Source organism: Phyllostomus discolor, chromosome 14 (genome assembly GCF_004126475.2).
Source record: "Phyllostomus discolor isolate MPI-MPIP mPhyDis1 chromosome 14, mPhyDis1.pri.v3, whole genome shotgun sequence".
Lineage (NCBI taxonomy): Eukaryota > Metazoa > Chordata > Mammalia > Chiroptera > Phyllostomidae > Phyllostomus > Phyllostomus discolor.
The window spans coordinates 15522812-15543680 of NC_040916.2; the positions used below are offsets into that span (position 1 = coordinate 15522812).

The window sequence follows — 20869 nt, forward strand, 5'->3', positions numbered from 1 at the left end:
TCAGGACCTCACCTCTCCCTCTGCAAACAGCCCTACATTTCTGTCACTTTTCACCCGCCTTCAGGTCCTTACCTGTCCAGCAGTAGTCCCAACACTTCTTTGGTGGAGGCAAAGCCTCTGTACGTCGACAGGAAGATGCTGATGTAGGTGAAGTCATTGTCCCCGAAAGCTGTCAGCAGGTTCTCCACAAGCTTCTGCAACGTGCCAGCTTTTATGGTCCTGATCTTGCAGGTCTCGTACTGACTGACCGTGTGTCCCGGAGGGAGCTGGTCCCCTTCAACCTGCACAATAAATGCGTGATTATGACCAGGAGAAAGGGCTCGCTAAAATGCAACTGAAAGCACTGAATCCATTGAACTGGAGCCTGCCATGTCCTCCCTTGCTCTTAGTTAATTTCCTTACAAGTCACGCAAGGCCGTCCCTCGCCTGTGAGTGTAGTACAGTGGAGTGCTTGGAGGTGGGGGGTTGTGTTCCCTTCCTGTCTCGAGGTAGAGGCCTTACTTCCTCGCGGATACATTTGCTTCTTCTATTCGCTATCCCATCAAGAACTAGGTTGCCGGCACATTTTATCAAGGGTGTTTCCTATGACCCCAGGATGGAGTTCAGCAAACATTATCCATCATTTCCTTTGTACTGTTCCATGGTAAGTTTTCAAACTCATCCTTTTTATTATTATTATTATTATTACTGTTTGCATTCAATACTATTTTGTATTAGTTTCAGGTGTGCAAACTGTTCCCTCAGATAACCCAAGTGCCCATCTGGCACCATACACAGTTATTACAACATTGTTAACTATATTCTGTATGCTTTACCTTAAACCCCCACACCCATTCTGTAACTACCAGTGTGCTTCTTAAGCCCATCATCTTATTTCACCCAGCCTCAAACATATCTGTCAGTTCGTTCTCTGCATCTGTCAGTCTGTTCACACTCGTCCTTAAAGACAGCTCCTAGCGTGGTGTGCTGGAGCTGACCCATGCTGGATTTGTACAGCCAATCGCTGAATTTTCAGGATTTGTGCGAGCCATCTGACAGCATGTTGGCCTTGTGAGAAATCAGCCACGGTAGGCTTGTGCTCACCACGGAAATCTAAGGAGATCTGACCATGCTCTGATGTTCGTCAGCCCATGGAACCAATGTACTGTCTCATTTAGTATCATCAGCAATCAACACAGTTGACGGAGGAGTGGCTGTACCAAGCAGCCCTGGGCTGATTTCTGGGGAGTAATGGAAAGGGTGGGCAGGTGAGTGCATGACTTCTCCCTTCTGGAAGCTTGCAATGTACAAGAGAAGACATTTGTGCAAGAGAAGCAGCAGCAGCTGTCACGTGAAAATGACACTGTGAGTCATATGGGTGGGTATAACAGCACCTTGGAGGTATACCACAATACTCAAGGAGAGATCAGTGATCAAGTCTGTAAAGCTTAAAAACCGAGTACGAGGGAAGAGAAGTAGGTGGAAGAAAAATATGGGCATGCCTTACGCTCTGCGATAAATCTGTGCTAATCAAATCACACGGAGACACAGTACTCAGAGTTTAGCTCGTCCTCCACCGGCACTAGGGAGGGTGACCTCCCCAGAGAGTCTTTTTCCGAAGCAAGGAATCATTCTGAGTGGTGCGAAGAATCACCGGGCAACTTCTCTGAGTCGTACGTTTGAGTTGTTTTATATCAAATTCTTCTAAATTGAAATAGTCAGACGTGTGAAAATGCCAGGAGAGGGGTGGGAGGGGGGTGGAGAAGAGAGAACGGGACCGCTAAGTGGCGACACGTGCTTGCTGAGTGGCGTGCCTGCCTTGTCCTCTTCCCCTGGCCTGTCAGAAGGTAAGGGCCTGGGAGGCGGGTCGCAGGCGGGACCGCCTCCTGAGAAACCAAAGTCGTGGCCACTGCTCTCAGAAGGGCGTGGGAAGAGCTTACTGTCCCCGGGTCTACCTGCTCCGGGGAATTCACACGAACACACCAGCTTATGTGCCGGATGACTTTACGTCTTTATTTAATTTTGAAAGATATTTTTAGTTGACTAAAAAGAGGGACCTGACCAGGCAAATGCCATATGTTTCCCGAGGGCTGCTGACTCAGGCCACGGCCTAGTGACTGCTCCTTATCACTCTGTATGTAGCTTCGGAGCAGGCCTAATAGCACCCATCTGTCTCCCCGCAGTTAACGTAACCAGAAACAATAAAGGAAAAAGATACATCATTTTAAAGCCTAATTACATTGTTAACGGCTCGGTCCAGTGCTGCCCTACGTGCGCTGCAAAACACTAGTTCCAAATCAAAAGGTCAAGTTGGGGAACTACAGAGTTCAAGTCAAACACACTACTTCACTTTCCAGCTTCTTCAGGTCTTTAACATGCTAACACGCGACGAAGCCCCAGGAGGAGGATTTCGTATGACAGCTGCAAACGAACTTCCCTTTATTCTCACAAGGTCGTGCAGACCGTTAGGATGAACAAAGTTTGGGAAGTGTTCATTTCTTATCTTCTAGATATTTCTTTGATCTCTTTCTTAATACCAAAATTTAGGGATGTTTTGTGTGTTTTACTTTGTCATTTCAAATGGCCTGGCCAAAATGCTTACTAGCCTGACAATGTTAAAGAGTGACAGTCGAGGAATGTACTTCCAGGTCAAACGTTAACAAAAGGAACCGCTTCTCGGAATGCAGGACTGTTCGGGCTCCAGGTTCCTGGGTCAAGCTTCCTTCCCGAATGACACTGTCGTCGGGGCTCCCTCACCACGCAGTTTTGCAATTTGATGATTCTTATTTTACTCGCAATGCAAATTCCAATTTAAAACGAAATCTTATTGAAAGTCATAACTATTTCAAAGAGCTAATTTTTCACTGAACATTGACGTGGCCAAAAATCCAAACACAGAGAGAAACGCTTGTCAAGAGACCTGATGAAGAGGGTCCCTTTTCCTGCCAGAAGGCAGATTTGGCAGGAAGCCACCCTCTCCCCTGGGAACGGAATCACGTTGCCCGTTAACCCCGTCGCTTCCTTCCAGCCCGCCTTTTCCTCTGGAAAAAAAACCCAGTGTGCGTGCCTGGTCCCCACAAGGCCCTGAATGGTTTTTGTTCCTCGGTGTTTGTGTCTGTAAATTAGGAAGAACCGGGTTTGAGCTAACAGAATGGCTAATAAAAAACTTTGAACATTCCAACTTCAAAAATCCTTCCCTGAGGGCAGCGAGTGAGCACCAATGGCGACATCATGAAACAAAGCCCAGGAATTGCTCTGGTGCCTAAAATCACTCCCCCCAGAATTAACAGTGCACACTGGGGTGTCAGGGCCTTGCCCGGTGCCATCTTCGGCCCATCTGCTAAGCTCCCTCACATTCACTTGCTACATCAAGGGAAGGGCCCGGGTTTTGCAGATGGGTCCCAGTTTAGCAGCATTCAAGTACATTTTCATAATGAAAAACAAAAATAAAAGTGATCTGTCCATTACCAGATTTTTTGTGAAATAAAATCATACAAAAGTGAAACACAAAAAATATACTCTGCCTTATGGTCAGACTGCAGAAACTAAAATTTTGGTTTCACTTTTGCAGCAAAATCTTCAAAAGCTACATAACCCTTTTAAGAGGCTTTGGGATCTTTTTGTTTGTAATGTCTCAATACCTCTGAGTTGTGGTTTAAAAGAAGAGTCTCGGGGAGGCAGGCAGAGAGCCTTGGCAGACAAGTGCTCAACAACCCAGACTCAGAGGCAGGACAGGCAGGCCGAGCCCGCCCTCCGGGTTAGCACGCTAACAGGAAACGGCTCAATCTGGATCTAATCAGAGCCCATCGCTTTACTGACAAGATCGTGATACTGAGGCCGCAAAAATGTTTCATGACTGTTTCTGGCCAATCTTTCGGCCATTACAATTCAGCTTTCCCTGAGAGAGAATGTCGGACTCCCGAGGGGTAAACAATTCTAAAACTCTGCCCAGCTGCGCGAGCCACAGAACGTTCATCAGTATCAGTTTTGGCATGGGAGGGACGAGAGAAAGGGAATGTGAGAGATGAAATGTGCCACATTTCAATTCTGTGTCCAGTCACGGAGACATACGCTCTTTCATCATCTAAAACATAAACTGTTAACGAGTTGGGTGTTTCCATTTTGAAAAGAAAAAGGTCCTTCAATCGAAAGAACACACAGTCGGCTGATACTTGAACAGGGGGCGTGCTGAATGAGCAGTCTCAGTAGCCTGGGACAGTGTGAAGTCCTTCTCCAAGTCAGGCTCCATCTTCGCCGTCCCAGCCACAACTTGCTAGGAAAACCCAAAGTCCACACCCAAGGTTCTATGGACTTCAGGAAGGTACCCGTTGCTGTCTCTACATTTCATCTCAGAACACAAAGGCACACGTGATACTCCCGTTTCCAATGCTCCACAACCACCATCTGAGAACAACAAGGGGCCACATATACTATAGGAATACCATGAGGTGACTCGCAACTACGCCCCGACCACCTGTCCACAGCACACGTTTGTATGTAAGATAAACGTTCTGGCCACGCAAAGGAACAATACCCGTACGGAAGAGCGTTACGCAGAGCCGGTACACCTGAGCACAGCGAGATGTGTGCCCGCGGAGCAGTCAGGGATGGAGGGCAGAGTCCCTGCAGAACCTTATAGCATGGGGTGTCAAGCTCAATGCCAGCTTCTGCATTGTGTCAACTTCCACTTTGGGTGTGAACTCACTTCTTTGCTAGGTTAGGCCTGCCAGGAGGCCCAGGTAAATCTTAATTTCAGGTAAATAATGAATAATCAAATAATCTGGGGGCATACGTATGTCCCATGCAGTATTTAGGACCTACTCGTACTGAAAACTTTTTTATTGTTTATCTGAATTTCAAATTCAACTTGGCACGCTGTATTTTTATTTGGTAAGGCTGGCGGCCACCCTAGGCGAAATGCATGCAAAGGGCAGAGAGTGGATCTCCCGTTCATTCATTCATCGACTTAGTCGGCACGTTAACTCAACAGCACTTCGTGCCGGGCACTGTGCAAGGGAGGACAGACGCAAAGGTGAACGGAATGCAGGCTGACACCCAAGTTGCTCAGTGTGGTGGAGGAAAAACACAAGGAAACCATTAAAATGGTCTGTGAGTAAAATGGCAGAGGGATAGGCAGATGCCATGGAAGAACCAGGGGGGACCCAGGAGAGAGGCTGCATCAGAAAAGCCTTCCTGAAAAGGCGAGTCTTGCGTTGGAGTTTAAATCACCAGTGGGAATTAACACCGCTGGGAGGGCGTGGCAGGCAAACAGGCCAGCCCAGAAGCATGAAGAGGAAAGGAGGTGCGGAGTGGGGAATCGAGGAAGCGAGGCAACAAGGGGAGTGACGGCTGGGTTAGAGACTTTGCGGGGTACTACGGCTGGTGACTAAAGGAGTCCCGATCGATGGAGCCCTGAGGAGCTCAGACACCACCTCCTACAGGTTTAAGCACAGCCAGGGAAGTCACAGTGAGGGGGATGGATTTGATGGGGGCTCTTAAAATGGTAGGGAAGTTGTTGATACTCCAGATGAGCAATGGTAAGGGCCTTAGCATGTGTAACCGTAGTAGGGATAGAGAAAGTGGTGGGCAGGGGCCATATGGAGGGAATATCCAGGAACTGGTGAGACTTAATGATTCAGAGGGTGAAGATGAGGGAAGAGAACGAATCAGGAATCTTTCCCTGATTTCAAGCTGTGGGTGGTGGGAAAGATAGCGGCACCACCCGGGAGGGGAGGCCAGATTTTTGTGGGGCAGAGGCACTAAATTCCACTTTAGAAATGTAGAACTTGACATATCCCTGGGATGCTCCGACAGGCAGTTCGAGTCTAGAAGGTGGGGTGGGCAGCATGTGCAGGTCAGGAAGGGCCGTGGGCTGAGGGCAGCCTGGGAAAGAGCACCCGAACCAGGAGGGTTCCGAGAGTAAGCCGTCAAGCTCTGGCAGAAGTACCTGAGCGTGTGGCGAATTCACGCATTGCCTGACCTGGGATGGCCTTTCCGGGCAGAGAACCCCGAAGAAATCTTCTTAACTACGAGATCCATGTATGCGCTGACACATGGACCTTCCAACTAGCTGGGCAAACAAACCTAGGTCTCGCCAGCAGTGTGCAGGAGCCGGCTCGCACTGCTCGCACAGGCCAACTGTGCACACTTGGTCTCACCTCCGCGGTCACTGACATCATGCTGGTACCGTGAATTTGGCCATGGTGGGAACTGACACCATGGAAATCATCAAACTGGCTGTAGGTCAGGACTTCTGTTCTAGAGAGCTGATCCGCCAGCACACCACGGCCCAGGGGTCCGCCTCAGATTATGTGGATGGTAAACGCAAGTGGGAACTTCCTTCTGGTTGGACACTTTTCTCATTCTGAGTCCACTCCAGTGAAGGGATTTGTGTTGTCTCTATGATGCTGTCCTCACAGAAGACGGAAAAGTATGCCTCTGAACTGAGAGGAAAACAGACAAGTGAAGGAGGGGGAGGTTCAGGAGCATGCGCATAGCACATGAATGTGCTCTGAAAACATTGCGAGATCCCGGAGAGCTGACTTCGCCTGAAGCCACACAGTGGAATGTGGTCAGGTTTCGATGGAGGGTGGCCTTCAGCCTCGGGAAAATGCTAGAGGAGCTGCAATAATAAACCACAGCCGGTGTCTTATCGCACAGAAATCCCGGCCCTCCGCCGTCCTGTCTCGGCAGAGTCTCCCAGATCACACTGGGAGAGCCCAGAACTCTCCCCCCAGGGCAGCTGGAAGTTATGTTTTCCATCTCCTGAAGAACAGTAGTCCCCGCCTGTGAATCCGCCCAGGCCAGTGTAACCCGTAACAGACGCAGCCTCCTGACACAAATCCCTCTCTTTCCGACAGTCTGCCCTTCCGCCAGGGATTCCACAGTCTTCAAGGAGGTAGATGCAAGAAATTAGTGGATTCCAGGGAGTTTGTGGACTACATTATTCAAATAAAGTAATTTCACTTTTACGTGCTACTTTTCTGCTTGAAACTTAGAATGCTAATAATGAAGATGTTATAAATTAACTGGGGTTCCATTTCCACTTCTTTTTAAAATTTTTAAAAATATATTTTATTGATTATGCTATTACAATTGTCCCATCCCACCCCCTTTATTCCACTCTGTACTGCACCCCCCTTCCCACCATCATTCCTCAACCTTAGTTCATGTCCGTGGGTCGTACATATAAGTTCTTTGGCTTCTCCATCTCCCATACTATTCTTAACCTGCCCCTGTCTATTTTGTACCTACCATTTATGCTTCTTATTCCCTGTGCCTTTTTCCCACCCCCTTCCCACTGATAACCCTCCATGTGATCTCCATCTCTGTGAGTCTGTTCCTGTTCTAGTTGTTTGCTTAGTTCATTTTTCTTTTTGTTTTTTTTTAGGTTCAAAAAACCAAAACAAAGTTGATAGTCGATAGTCATGAGTTTGTTGTCATTTTACTGTTCCTATTTTTTATCTTCTCATTTCCACTTCTGAGGCCAACTGACTATGGGATCTATGGCACTAACTTCAAGTTTCAATGTCTTATAAAATGAAGAAATCACATGCTATTCTGAGAAGTTCAAGGATTTAGAGTTACATAAGGGGAAAGGTTTGAACTAAAATAGTCCCTGTTGCATTTGCCAAATAACATCACAAATCATCACGTACAGTTTGGTATCCAGAGTGAACTGACAAAATTCTCAATCTCTCTCTCTCTTTCCCTCTCTCTCTCTCTCTCTCTCTCTCTCCCTCTCATTCAAAGCCTCAAATGCCCAAGGTCTTCACATTGTGAGGGCACAGCTTATACAGCTTAACAGGTGCCCTGGCTTTCTGGAGTCTGGCTCTGTTTTCGCGCAGCCCAGCCACGCTGTGTCTGGAAAGGTCAGCAGGGGGTGGTGAGTTTCTGTGTGACCCAATACTCTCTGGGAATGAAGCCCACGATGAATGGAGGGCTCCCCCACTGCCCGGAAGCTCTCCCAGCCCCCCATAAATCCCACAGACAGCTCCAATGGGCTCTATCTCCTTGGGAGATGTAGCATTCCTTCACCAGTCCCCGGGCAGTTGCGGGGCGGTGGAACGAGGGCAGGCAGGGGGTGGTGACTACCCGGTGTTCCCAGATGTAATCATCACATTGATTGGTACTCTGCACACCACATGAAGGGATCGCTTATCCTCCCTATTTTCCTATGGGTTTAGTTTGGTTACAAGCAAAGAAAACATTTACCTCCCACTATTATTACCACCTATTATCATAATGATTAAGCATAAAAATCAAAGCTCCATTATCAAAATGCCAGAAAATCATTACTGTCCTGGATTTCGGCTTTCCAGTAATGACTCTGTCCAGATTGTTTCCTTTCCTCTCCCAAACCAAATCTAAGTGGAGTTAAAAATTCACATGTAAAGTTTAACTTCGTAGTTCCCACGGAGCTCTGGGACACAGGGCCTCCGGCACGCACTCTGTCCCTTAGTGCTGCGTTTGGTACAGGTGGCATCCTTAGACCACGGGCTTACAGAGCTGACCACCTACAGAGCAAGCAGGCCACTTCCGAACACAGCTATCAGGTAATCAAATCCAGGTCAAGGTAGGAAGACCAATTTAGTTTGAGTACATCTTGACAAGAAAAAAAATCTGAGATGCTCTAAATTAAATCACAGCAGTCCAGAGAAAAAGAAAGAGATGGAGCAGTTAGGCTAAGCATTGGGGGTCAGCTACAAGAACACCCACATTCCTGAGTGTGTGCTGGAACACCGAATTAACTTCTATGTGGCTAATTCCGCAATTATCTAAAAAAATAGCCAAAGCCCTTGAACCTCAGGAGCCTCACAAGAACTTTCTGGATTGTGGCCCCACTACTAATCCAAAGGAAAAAATACTTCTTCCCTATGGATCTTGGGCCTGTCCCAGAACCCTCCCAACCCCACACCGTACTTAATGGAGGAGACCACTTGCCAATCCAGGGGGGCAGACAGTTGCCTCTCCACCTCACCCCCCACCCCCCGGTGATGCTGCTGGTGGTTTCGGCTGCATGCCCCAGGTCCTTTGTCCTTGCTAGCAAGGGCCCAATAAACCCTCTCTTTTACAACGATTGGGCTATGGCAGTTAAAATTTTTGTTTTACAGCCTCTCTGAATGACAGCCTGACTTAAACTGACTTTTTCTCTTCACAAGTTTTCCTCATCAAATGCTGCACATTAGTTCTGAGAAAACCACCCCGTGCCCTGAATGAGACGGAAGAGAGGCTTCGCAGACACTGATGGAGCCCTTGTGGGTCAGGGACTCGAGCCTCACGCAATAATCCTCTGGTACGGGAATTATTTTCACTGTCCTGGAGGAAACGGAGTTTTGGAGAAGTGAGAGGTCTAACCCACAGTTACCCAGCCAACAAGCACCACTGACAAAGTGAGGACATGAAACCAGCCCTGTCTTTCTGTGACAGGGTGTTGCGTTAAAACACAAATCCACAGCACTGACTATTCAGCCTCCACATCTGTACACACCCAAGACTCTCAGAACTCAACAGCCCAGAATCACAGTATATCACAGGATTGTTGTAAGAAAGACAAAAAGTTAGATAACAGATCTTAAGCTGTGTTGAACGGTTAAAGAACTCTTTGGGATTCTACAGATAAAAGGAAATACTGTATGTTATATATAATACTAAAATCCTTCTCGTTTCACTTTCTTTCCCCTACCCCAATTACTTTCACCAGAAGACAGTTCTTCCTACATCAAATGCTCTCTGGCATCCTCCGGCCTCCTGTCACTGACTGACATCCTAACACCTACTGGTGAAAAGTGTTGTTTTAGTGCTAAACGCTCTCTTTGGAGGAAAACAGAAATCCCCCTCATCATTGCAGCTTCTGAAATGAGTAAACTAAGTCTAAAAAAATGAACGACCTCACCCAAGATAAGGCAGGAAAACAATATCGGTAGCTAGCTGTAGGAGAAGCTACTGGGCAACCATGTAGGAACCCGGGTGGGGCACTCCTGTTCAGCTCTGACTTCCTGATTCTTATTTGCTTTTTCTACCTGCTAGATTTATAAACCTTTCTAGTCAAGAGACAATTTCTTTCTGTGTTTAGAAAGAAAAGGCAAGGAAAGCAGAATGGCAATATCATTGCTTATGGCATAGCCAGACAAAGTGGGGGGTTTGTAAATGCTGACACTCAACACGAACAAATAAAAGAGAAGGCAGAATACAGACAGGACTGACAGTTGGTGGTGGGGGGGGGACCCACCATAGATCCAATTTCTCCCCATGTGCAGAAACTAAAAAAGCAACCGTTTCGTTTACTAGATTTCATTGTGTCCAAAAATACATGAAAAAGAGGCATATCGGTTGTAAAAAAAATATTTACCCTAATAATGTGCTCATCATGCCCATGGCTCACAACCTGCTCTTGATGTCAGGCAGGAAAAACAGTAGTGAAAGAGTTTCCACTGTGCCAAGACCCCAGCTGAGTTGCTGAGGGAATCTATGAAAGGAATGAAGGAGTTATACTGTTTAAAAACCTAACCATAGAGATTATAACATGAAGGTGAATATTCTTCCACTTAATGGCATGGGAGAAAGAGATGTGTAGAGTTTAATTACAAGTGCATATCTAATAAATAAATGCCAGGTAAATAGCAGGGGCTGTAGGGAGAGAATTTTAGAACTGATGGGGATGAAGATTTCTTTCAACCCTGAGATTCGGTGACAACGAAGGCAGGCCAGCAGTTCAATGAATAATTACTGAGTGCCTGTTAGTGACTTCTGTGTACTTCAGCTGTGGGCCAGAATAACTCTTTCTAATTGGATTGTTTGGGTTAGTTCCTAAATGCAGTTGAGTGTATTTATTCATTCAGCAAATATTTCTTGAGGCCCTACTACGTGGCTGCCAGGAGCCAGAGGTAACAGCAGAGAACCAGACAGACAGATGCTAACTCAGATAAATGCACCTCCTCTACGACTCACCGGGAAGGGGGCAGATTCATCAGCCGTTGCTGACTGGACCTGGGCTTGTCCTATGGGGTCCCATTTTCTAGAGTGAGAATCTTCAAGTTACAGGATCCCGCTGAGAGTTTTATGCTGCTCTGACGGAAATGCCATACGGATATATACGTGATTTCATCATCGCATGCAAACACACAAGCTACGAATATAGAGAGAGAGCAACTCTTCCAATCAACACAGTGTACGTAGTAACTGCAGATGGGGTCATCGACCAAAGCGATGCAAATATGTGCCACTCTGGCCGTAGCTCCTCCGCACTTGTATGAGTCAAATCAATTTTACTTTCACCCAGAAGCACTGCTTAACCTCACAAAGATGACAAACCAGACGACGCAGGGTGGGGGAAAGGAAGCTTACAGCCGTGAGCACACGAAACACAGAGTTTATTCCTGTAGTTATTAATTATTGTTTTTATTTTCTATACGAACAACTGTACACCTACTTTTGCCCCACCCTGTAGGTTCAGAAAAGGTCCTACATTTTAGTTATAGCAGATTGAGTTTCTGAACATAAGATATTTTAGGATTGTTTTCGTGAAAAATGTCACTGAAAACAACATACATTTGGGGATTTACTGGTGTCCCCGAACACACACTCACAGTTTTCAAGAGAATCGCCTGGGGCTCGGGGGTAAAACCACCTATGATGCCTGGGCCCGGATTCCAGAGGCTCTGATCAGTTGACCCGGAATAAAGCCAGAAGTCTGCATTTTAACCAGCATCCCAGGTGACTCCACATTCGGCAGATCCACCGGTCGCCCCTTGAGAAATACAGTGCTTGACAACATAAGAGCAAGTATGTGTAAGGTTTATCGATAAGATACAGGAGAAGGTGATTAATCAATGTAAGCTTGGACAAAGCTATGTGACCTCTATTAGTCACAGTTTCCTCATCTATAAACTGGGATTGGCACTGGCTTTACCTTCCTTAACTCACCTTTATGTTGTCAGGATGACTCAAAAAAATGTGCTTTGAACTTCTTGAGATAAAAGGACTATAGAATAAGCTAAGGTATTATTAACACTCATGCCAATGACCTGAGATGCTTTCAAGCAAGCCGCGTGATCCTTCTTGTGTGTAGCTTATGGAAGTCAGTGGGTTTTCCTACAAGAAGGGAAGGTATCACTGCCAGCACACGGAGTTTACCTCTGCCCTCATCACTCTTCCAGCTGGCTGTCAGTCTTACAGACGCACCTCAGAACCTACCTACCGTGGTACCCCTGGAACTCTCCTCCCTTTTGTTATGAACATCATTTTCTCAAGAATTAACAATTCTAAGCAGCTTGTATGTAGCCATGATTACCTTACAAAGCAGATCAGTTTATCATTCCCATTTTACAGACATTTTCCAGAACACCGAGGTCCCAGTCTAACTGGCTTGTATCAGGTCACATAGCTAAAGACTGTGCAAAGCCAGGATATCCAAATGCAAGTGGCCTGGACCCAGAGTCACACTGAACCACAGCCCTGCCTCCTCCCCTTCCAGGCCCTCCTGTGATAGGCCGAGCGCTGGCTCCTCCTCCTTCATGCACCTCAACAAGGAAAGGCTTCTGGCCTCAAGCCTCTTTTCCTCTGAGTCTGTCCTCTTCCCGGCCGTACACCCCCACCAACGCAGGGGTGGGCCAAGGAGGGTTTACAGTTGTTCTATGGGAAACAATAGTTAATAAATAAAAATACAGGAAAGAACTACTTTGTGTATTCACAACTTAAACCCCCTTTTGTCCACCCCTGTATCACATTATCCCCACCTATCATAAATATTATACTAACTCCCACATCTTCATCTCCAGTGCTTTTCTTCTCAGTTCTAGACCAGGATTTCCAGCTATCACACATCCACCTGGATGACCCATAGGAACTCTAATTCAATGTGTAGAAAACGAAACTCATTTTCTTCCTCTAAAGTCTCACCCCTTCTCTAGCCCTAAGTTATAAGCCTGCGAATTGTCCTTATTTCCATGTTATCTCCCCCTCACCTCCAAATCTGACCCGATTCCCTAAATCTCTGTCCATTCTTCTCTTCTTCACCATCCTCACTGTCTTGCCTTAGTTTATATCTATTTCTAAATGGGTAAGTATAACAAGCACTTAAGCAACGTCACTTGCCTCTAATCTTGCTAAAATGATCTTTCTAAAGCAAATATCCTACTTTCAGAATAAAGTGCAACTATCTACAAAAGTTATATATGCCTATCCTATGATGCAGCAATTCCATTCCTAAAAGATGTGCGTATATATACATATATATCTCTCCGTATTTTTTCAGACTATAAGACACACCTCCCACCCCCGAAATTTGGGAGAATTAATGGTTGTCAATGCTGCTTTTGAGTTCTGTTTACATTGACATTGGTGAAATATTATGTTATTTATGTTATTAAATATTTTACCACATTTTTTGCTTCAAAATTTTTCCCTATTTTCCTCCTCTAAAACCTAAGCGCATCTTATGGTCCAGAAAATACGCTTGTGTCCACCAAAAACATGGACAGAAACATTTACAGCAGTTTTATTCTTAACAGCCGCAGGCTTTCCACAGTGTGTTGTAAGGATTTGTTTATGTACAAGCATCCTCCAGCAGACTGCGAAACTTTTTAAGGCAAAGCCTAGTCACATTTATGTTTATGTCTCCAGGAATTAGCCTATGACCACATCAATAAGCATTTCATGAGAATTAGGTAAAGGTATGTTTTTAAGATAAAAATTAGTTTTTTTCTCTAATGAATCTACCTGATGACATTACGTTCCCTACAAAACCTTTACTCGATCCTTCCAAATTCGGTCAAATTTAAAAATCCGAACGCATAAACAAGAAAAGTCTGTACACATCCAATAAGAACACGCAGTGCGTGACTATCATCTTAGCTGGACTGCTCAAGTAAACCCCCTTTTAAATTGTTCTCTTGGTATCCACGGGCTCTTTTAAAAACACAAATCAGATCGTGTTACTCCCCTTCCTAAAAACTCTCACTTGCTTCCCTGGCACTTAGAACGACAAGCAGACTTCCACCAGGGCCCGGCCTGCAGGGGCCTTCATGCTCACCTCCTGGACCTCACCACCAAGAACCACCTCCTCCCCTAACCCTCGGCTGCAACGGTCAGTTCTTAAAACACACCATGCTCATTCATACCTAGTGACATCTGCATCTGTTCCTTCTGCCTAAAAGGCTGCTCGGCCTGACCTCACGGTAGGTCCTTCCCCCCATTCATGTCCTTTGACCAGGTGGTGTCTCCTAAGATAACATCCTTGCCCTCGGCCCACCCTTCTGCTGTCACACTCCCCATCTCCCTCCCTCCCCCAGGCCAGGGCACCTTATTCATGGTAATTTCTTCAGAGCACTGACTTGTTTGTTTGTTTGTTATTTGTAAAGGACACAACAGCAGAACCCTACCTGGTTTGTTCACTACTATATCCCTGGGGTTTAGAATAATGTCTGACACCTAAGGACTATCAATAAATGTTTGTAGTAAAGAGTGAAACACAAATAAATGTTGTAACTAAATAACACACTATTTAAAAATCTGAACTGAAGGCTCACTAAACACCATAGATCTCCTGAAAAAATACAAAACTCTGTCCTCTGAACTAAAAATCTTAGGTAAACAAAGTTAACTGATTCAATCTCTACAAAGCAGTTGAGAACTGAAGTGAATTTATCAAAATGACTGTTCTGAGCTGTTTTTCAATCTCAACTCCATACCTACTTATCATGATTTTAAAAATTACTCCAGAATTCCTTTCTTATCAAGATCCACACGTTGGAGACCTCCAGTCAAGATGGAGGCATAAGCAGACATGGCTCACCTCTTCATTCAACCACATCAATACAACAAAATTTAGAACAACCATCACCTGGAACCATTAGAAATCGAGTTGAATGGAAGTCTGACAACTACGGAATTAAAGAAACCACATCCACTCAGGCTGGTAGGAGGGGTACAGACACGGAATGGTCTAGTCCCACACCCATGTGTGGTAGATAAAAATTTGGAAGGGATATCTCAGGAGAGAAGAGTCCCAGCCCCACACCAGACCCCTCAGTCCAGGGTTCCAATGCCCGGAAGATAAGTCCCCACAACATCTGGCTGCAAAAGAAAAAAAAAGCAGGGGTAAGTAGGTAGAAGAAACTTCTGGAGCCCCAAGAAATTCCTCTTAAAGAACCCACACACAGGCTCATCTACTCAAGACTCACTCCCTCTGAGCTCCAGCAACAGGGTAGCAGCTTGAAAAGTACCAGTGGCACACTAGGAGAAACTGACGTGTCTATCATCAAGGTGAGCAGAGGCCATTGTCCCTTTTCTAAACCCTACCCCCAAAGAACCACAGAGCCAAGCTGGTGCCATATCTGAGACTCCATCAACCTGGCCAACACTATTTGACCCATCATGGAGATCTCCAGAGACTCCACCCCACTCACCTTATGGGCCACCCAAGCTGCTTTTCCATATGAATGTCTGATCTGGCTCATGTTCCACATCTTCCTCAATCCTCTCACACAGCCCACCTCCGTGAGCCCCAGGCCTGGCATTAGCATCAGCCAGCCTGAATTCACAGCTTGGCTTCTCCTGGGAATCCCCAAGCCGAGCACAAGTGGCAGCCATCTCAGATTGTTTTACTGCTCAGGCAGGATGCCCTAGGCAAAACGCAGGTGAGGGCTAAGCTTGGCCTGCACCACCCAGGAAACCCCAGGGCCCACGCACTCAGTAGATACCTGCTGACCATACTGGAACACCGCCACCCTGCCCCTGCACAGCTGATTGTCCATGGAGGGTGGAGGGTAAGTGGTCACAGCCAACTGATGCAGCTGACTGGCCTGGGAAAATCCCTCCCTACCCTCCAACAGCAACCATGGCTCAACTACATGGGGAAGGTATACTCAGCCCACACAAAGGACATACCTCGAATACCCAGTTTAGGTGATAGGGGAGGCTGTGCCACTAGACCCTACAGGACACCTACTACATTAGGGCACACTACCAAGACACAGAGTCAAAGCAGTTCTACCTAATACACAGAAACAAATACAGGGAGGCTGCCAAAATGATGAGACAAAGAAACATGGCCCAAATGAAAGAACAGACATAAACTCCACCAAAAGGGCTAGATGAAATGTAGATAAGGAATCTATCAGATGCATAGCTTAAAACATTGGTTATAAGGATGCTCAAGAAACTTAATATGGACCTCAGCAGCATAAAAAAGATCCAATCAGAAATGAGGAATATACTAATTGAAATGAAGAACAATTTACAGGGAAACAACAATACAATGGATGAAGCCAAGAATCAGGTCAATGATTTGGAACATAAGGAAGCAAAAAACAACCATTCAGAACAATGAGAAGAAAAAAGAATCCAAAAAAAATTAGGATAGTATAGGCAGCTTCTGGGACAACTTCAAGAGGTCCAACATTTGCATCATAGGGGTACAAGATGGAGAAGACAGAGAATAAAATGGAAATCTATTTGAAAAAAATAATGGAAGAAAACTTCCCTAATTTGGTGAAGGAAATAGACATGCAAGTCCAGGAAGCACAGAGTCCCAAACAAGATGGATACAACTCTTTGGATGGATACAACTCACACCAAGACACATCATAATTAAAATGCCAAGGTTAAAGATAAAGAGAGAATCTTAAAAGCAGCAAGGAAAAAGAAGTTAGTTACCTACTGGGGAGTTCCCATAAGACTGTCAGCTGATTTCTCAAAAGAAACTTTGCAGGCTAGAAGGGATTGGTAAGAATTATTCAAAGTCATGAAAAGCAGGGACCTACAGACAAGAATGCTCTACCTAGCAAAGCTATCAGTTAGAATCAAAGGGCAGATAAAGAGCTTTCCAGACAAGAAAAAACTAAAGGGGTTCATCATCACCACACCATTATTATATGAAATGTTAAAGGGACTCATTTAAGAAAAAGAAGATCAAAACTATGAGCAATAAAATGGCAACTATGAACAATAAAATGGCAACAATACATATCTATCAACAACTGAACCTAAAAAACAAACTAAGCAAACAAGAACAGAGACAGAATCATAGATACGGAGAGCGTTTTGATGATTGCTAGATGGGAGGGGAGCGTGGGCAGAATAGACGAAGATGTGAGGTGATTAAGAAGTACAAATAGGCAGTTACAGAATAGCCACGGGGACGTAAAGTACAGTATAGGAAATGGGGTAGCCAAAGAACCTATACGCACGACCCACAGACATGAATGGCGGTGGGGGGACTGCCTGATGGAGTGGGGGGTGCTGGGTGGAGGGGGGAAAAGGGGGAAAATCAGGACAACTGTAATAGCATAATCAATAAAATACAATTTAAAAAAGACCAATATGCCAAATCAAACTACACACACCAGGGATCTCTCATTCTCTGAAGCTGACATTGCTCTCATTGTTTTATCAGATGAAAACGCCACTGAGCCCATTGCTTGCTCTGAAAACAGAGAGTGGGAATATGCACTTGTTTTGACTTCTTCCAACTCCAAGTGGGAGTATCAGAGGAAATGAATACTCAAGCTAATCAACCAGTTACATGATATAAGGGTAACCACGCTGCAAGAAGTTTACTTGCAGGGTGTTGAACTACCAAGAAGCTTCCAAAACTTCCTGCATGAAAGACATCGTATAAAGTAAGGATTTCCTTTGAAGCCTTTTAACTTCCCCTCTGTCCCATGCTGGGCTCTAAGCCTTGAACACTAAGACCATTGTCCAAGGTCTCTGAATTTATAATAAGTTTTATTACTGAAACAAGTAAGTGCTCTAATGCCTTACTCCAGGACGCTGAGTGAAGGTGGTTTCCACCCTATGACAAAGCCAGCTTGCTGCCTCGGTCATTAACCTTGTAAGTGCAGGTCTAGGGCCGCATTTCTGTACCACAAATCCCACTCTCATTCATTTATTTATTCTGAGATATTTATTGAGCTTTGATTACATTCAAGGTGCTATTATGAGGCACTGCAGGGACAGAAGGGAACACAGACATCGCCCCTATCCTCATGAAGCCAGCACTCAAGCACAGGAGACAAACATTAAACAGACAATGTAACGATAGTCATCTAATGACAATAAACATCACTGCTCCTCATAAAAAGGTGCTAAAAGCAAAGATCAGGGGATCAGATTTTATCTTCGTGATTGGGGAAAATTTCCCTGAGGAAAAACAGAGATCAACGTAATCGTAGGTGTTCATCAGGTGAAAAGGGGAGCGAGAACATTTCAGGTGAGAAAACTCCGTGTGCAAAAACCCTGGGGCAGGAAGAAACTGGGCACAGAGAAGGACGGAGAGAAGTTGCTGTGGCCGAGGGGGGCAAGGCAGAGGAGGGTGAGGCAGAGGGGGTGGCAGGAGACGAGCTCAGGCAGAAGAGTTTTGATCCTTAACCTGGTACTGATGGGAAGCCATTAAAAGATTGTAAACGGGTAAGTATGCCAGGATCAAAGATAACATGGGTGTCCGTGAAGAATGAACAGCAGGGAAACAAGGAAGGATTCAGTGAGAAGGCTACTAGAAAAGGCAAGTGTTTCAAACCATGGACCAAGATCCTCCTGCATCAGAATCATTTGGGGTGGTTCTTAAAAGCAGATCCATGGGTTCACCCTCCAACCCACTAAATCCAAATCCATGCGACTGGGGAGTCTGCACGTAGCCCCAGGATGTCATAATAAACATTAATGACTGAGAGGCAGAGGAACAATGCTACAGGACTTCCAGTGATCATTACATGAAATAAACGATGACTCAAGGAAAACAATCTGCTTCTACACTTGGGCATGACTTCCCTCTTCTAAAATTGTGGTGTTACCTCTCTCCTTCCCATCTCCCTTTCTTCCTTACCTGTAGCGAGGGACCAATTTTATTCTTTTTCCATAGTCACCAGTTGACACTAGTTTTATCCATAGTGGAAGCATACACGTGCTTGGTGTGCTCCCGACTGAAGCAGGTCAGAAGAAACGAACACATACATTAATCAGGGTTAACTACATGTACAAGCTCAATTCTGACTAGCACAATGCACATCGGGAATGTTATCTTCTGTGTGTGTGGCCCTTTCTAATATTCAAAGCTCTTTTACAGGTACGACCTCATTTGATCCTCGCAATAATCCCAGCTTACAGGTGAGGACACTGAAGGTCTCCAGGGGCTAAGTAATTGACCTGGTCATGTTACTGGTAACTGACAGAGGCCAGGGCCAAGCCAGGAGCCCTCAGGCTGCACAGCCACACTGACAGAGCAGTGCCAGACGGCTCCAGTACGTCAGACCCCCATTTGCTGACTGAAGGTCCCCATGACCTGCCCTCTGCCCTTCGGTCCGCACACGGCACATAGTGAGAGCCTGCTCCACGGCAGGTGCTACGAGGGATGCAAAAACTCTCAGGTCCTATAGCCAACGTGAAGTCAAAATTCCCGCTAGGGGGGTGTGGAGATGGGGAAAGATACCCTTGTAGGCAAATTAGGGCATAGCGGTTCCACGTCATCAAAAATGTCTGAAGACAAATATTTAGGGCTCATCTTAACAAGACAGAGGTCGCAGGACTATGGGAAACTATAACTGTCTCCATCAGACGAAACATAAGCTTCCCTTGTCCAAGAGGTGTAATGGGCATGTTGCTGCAGTAATTGTATGTTTGGATTGTCAAAAATGCAGTCTCCTCTCCCGTTTGAAAAAAAGCTGCCATTTTCCTTTCCAGGAATGCGATTTAACTTAACAACGAAGCTAATAATCACGAGCTCTTTAGCTGGCGCAAACAAAGAAAGCACTGTCTCTGCAAGTGGTCACCGTGGCCCTGAACATGACTCGGACTTAAACGCCTGGTGGAGAGCGGCCGCTATATTACGTAACGAATGAAGCTGCATGAATACCTATTACGTAGCTGCATCCCGCTGTGTCACTCTAACTAAAGTGTTGAGGGGGGACTTTTCTTCACACCGAAGAGCTCTCCCCGGTCACTTCTATAGCTAGCAAGTTTAAAAACCTTATTACATCGAGCCAATGAAATTGTGGACACAACCACTGTGTCCAAAATAAATAATGGAAGACGGGGCAAAGGAAAAGATACGCTTCTTCAAGGACTAGGAAAGGCAACTGCGGGAGCGGGCAGGATGCGTAGAAGGAGGCCAGGCCCGCACCAAACTGAAGAGCCATGCTTTGCAGCTGTGTCTTCAGCGGGAAGAAGTTCAGCATCTTCCCAGTCTACTTCGGTGATGTGACGGGCAGCTAGCAGGCAGTTCAAGGCACGTTCTGATTCATTTCGCCAAAAAGGCATGAGAGGCCCAAATACTGATGTCACACGAAGCAGGGGTCAGTATGGAAGCGACACGGCTTAGAGTGTTTCTAGTTTGGTCATTTGTTAGTGCAGACACTAAGTATTTCTCTGTAGCCCCAGCATCTAACTAATTCCACCCCTTCTGGTCAAGGGTCTCTGAGACAGAAGGAAAGAGACAATACCTTAAACATTTCCTTCCAGTAGGTCTGGAAGGAAGTTGTTCAGAGTGTAAAAGAGACCATGACAAAAATCAAAATTTTAAGAAGCCAGTATATTTAAATCACGTTATGGTGACGCTTCATGGGGAAATTTAATGTTCGGCCTAGTTATTTCCCAATGAGGGACTCTTTAAACGCCAACATTCTAATGGAAATGTTTCTGAAATGTGTTATTCTTCTGCCTTTGGAAGTACAATATCCTCAGCACAACTTAACCTTCCATTCTCACCTCAGCAGGCTGCCAGTGCCCCAGGGGAATCTGCTATCTGCCCCCAGAGACGCTGCTGCAGATAATAGTGCTTATTCCAAAACAAAATGATCGCATACACCCGTGCTTTTCCAGTTCATGTGCCTGGTCTTCAGTCACCATTTCCTTGCTTTCATTTATCCAACAAATGTAGTCGTGTCTTCCATCTGCT

The 20869-nt window shown here is 45.7% G+C and overlaps 1 protein-coding gene across 3 annotated transcripts in view; it reads right to left on the reverse strand.

Annotated features, from left to right (window-relative positions):
- The window catches only part of RGL1 (ral guanine nucleotide dissociation stimulator like 1), a 218558-nt gene that overhangs the window by 76359 nt on the left and 121330 nt on the right, over positions 1–20869 (reverse strand). For all 3 annotated transcript variants that reach the window (XM_028530834.2, XM_028530835.2, XM_028530836.2), the window contains one exon: positions 73–281. In XM_028530834.2, coding sequence (XP_028386635.1) covers positions 73–281 — 209 coding nt within the window. The remainder of the gene's footprint in view (positions 1–72; positions 282–20869) is intronic.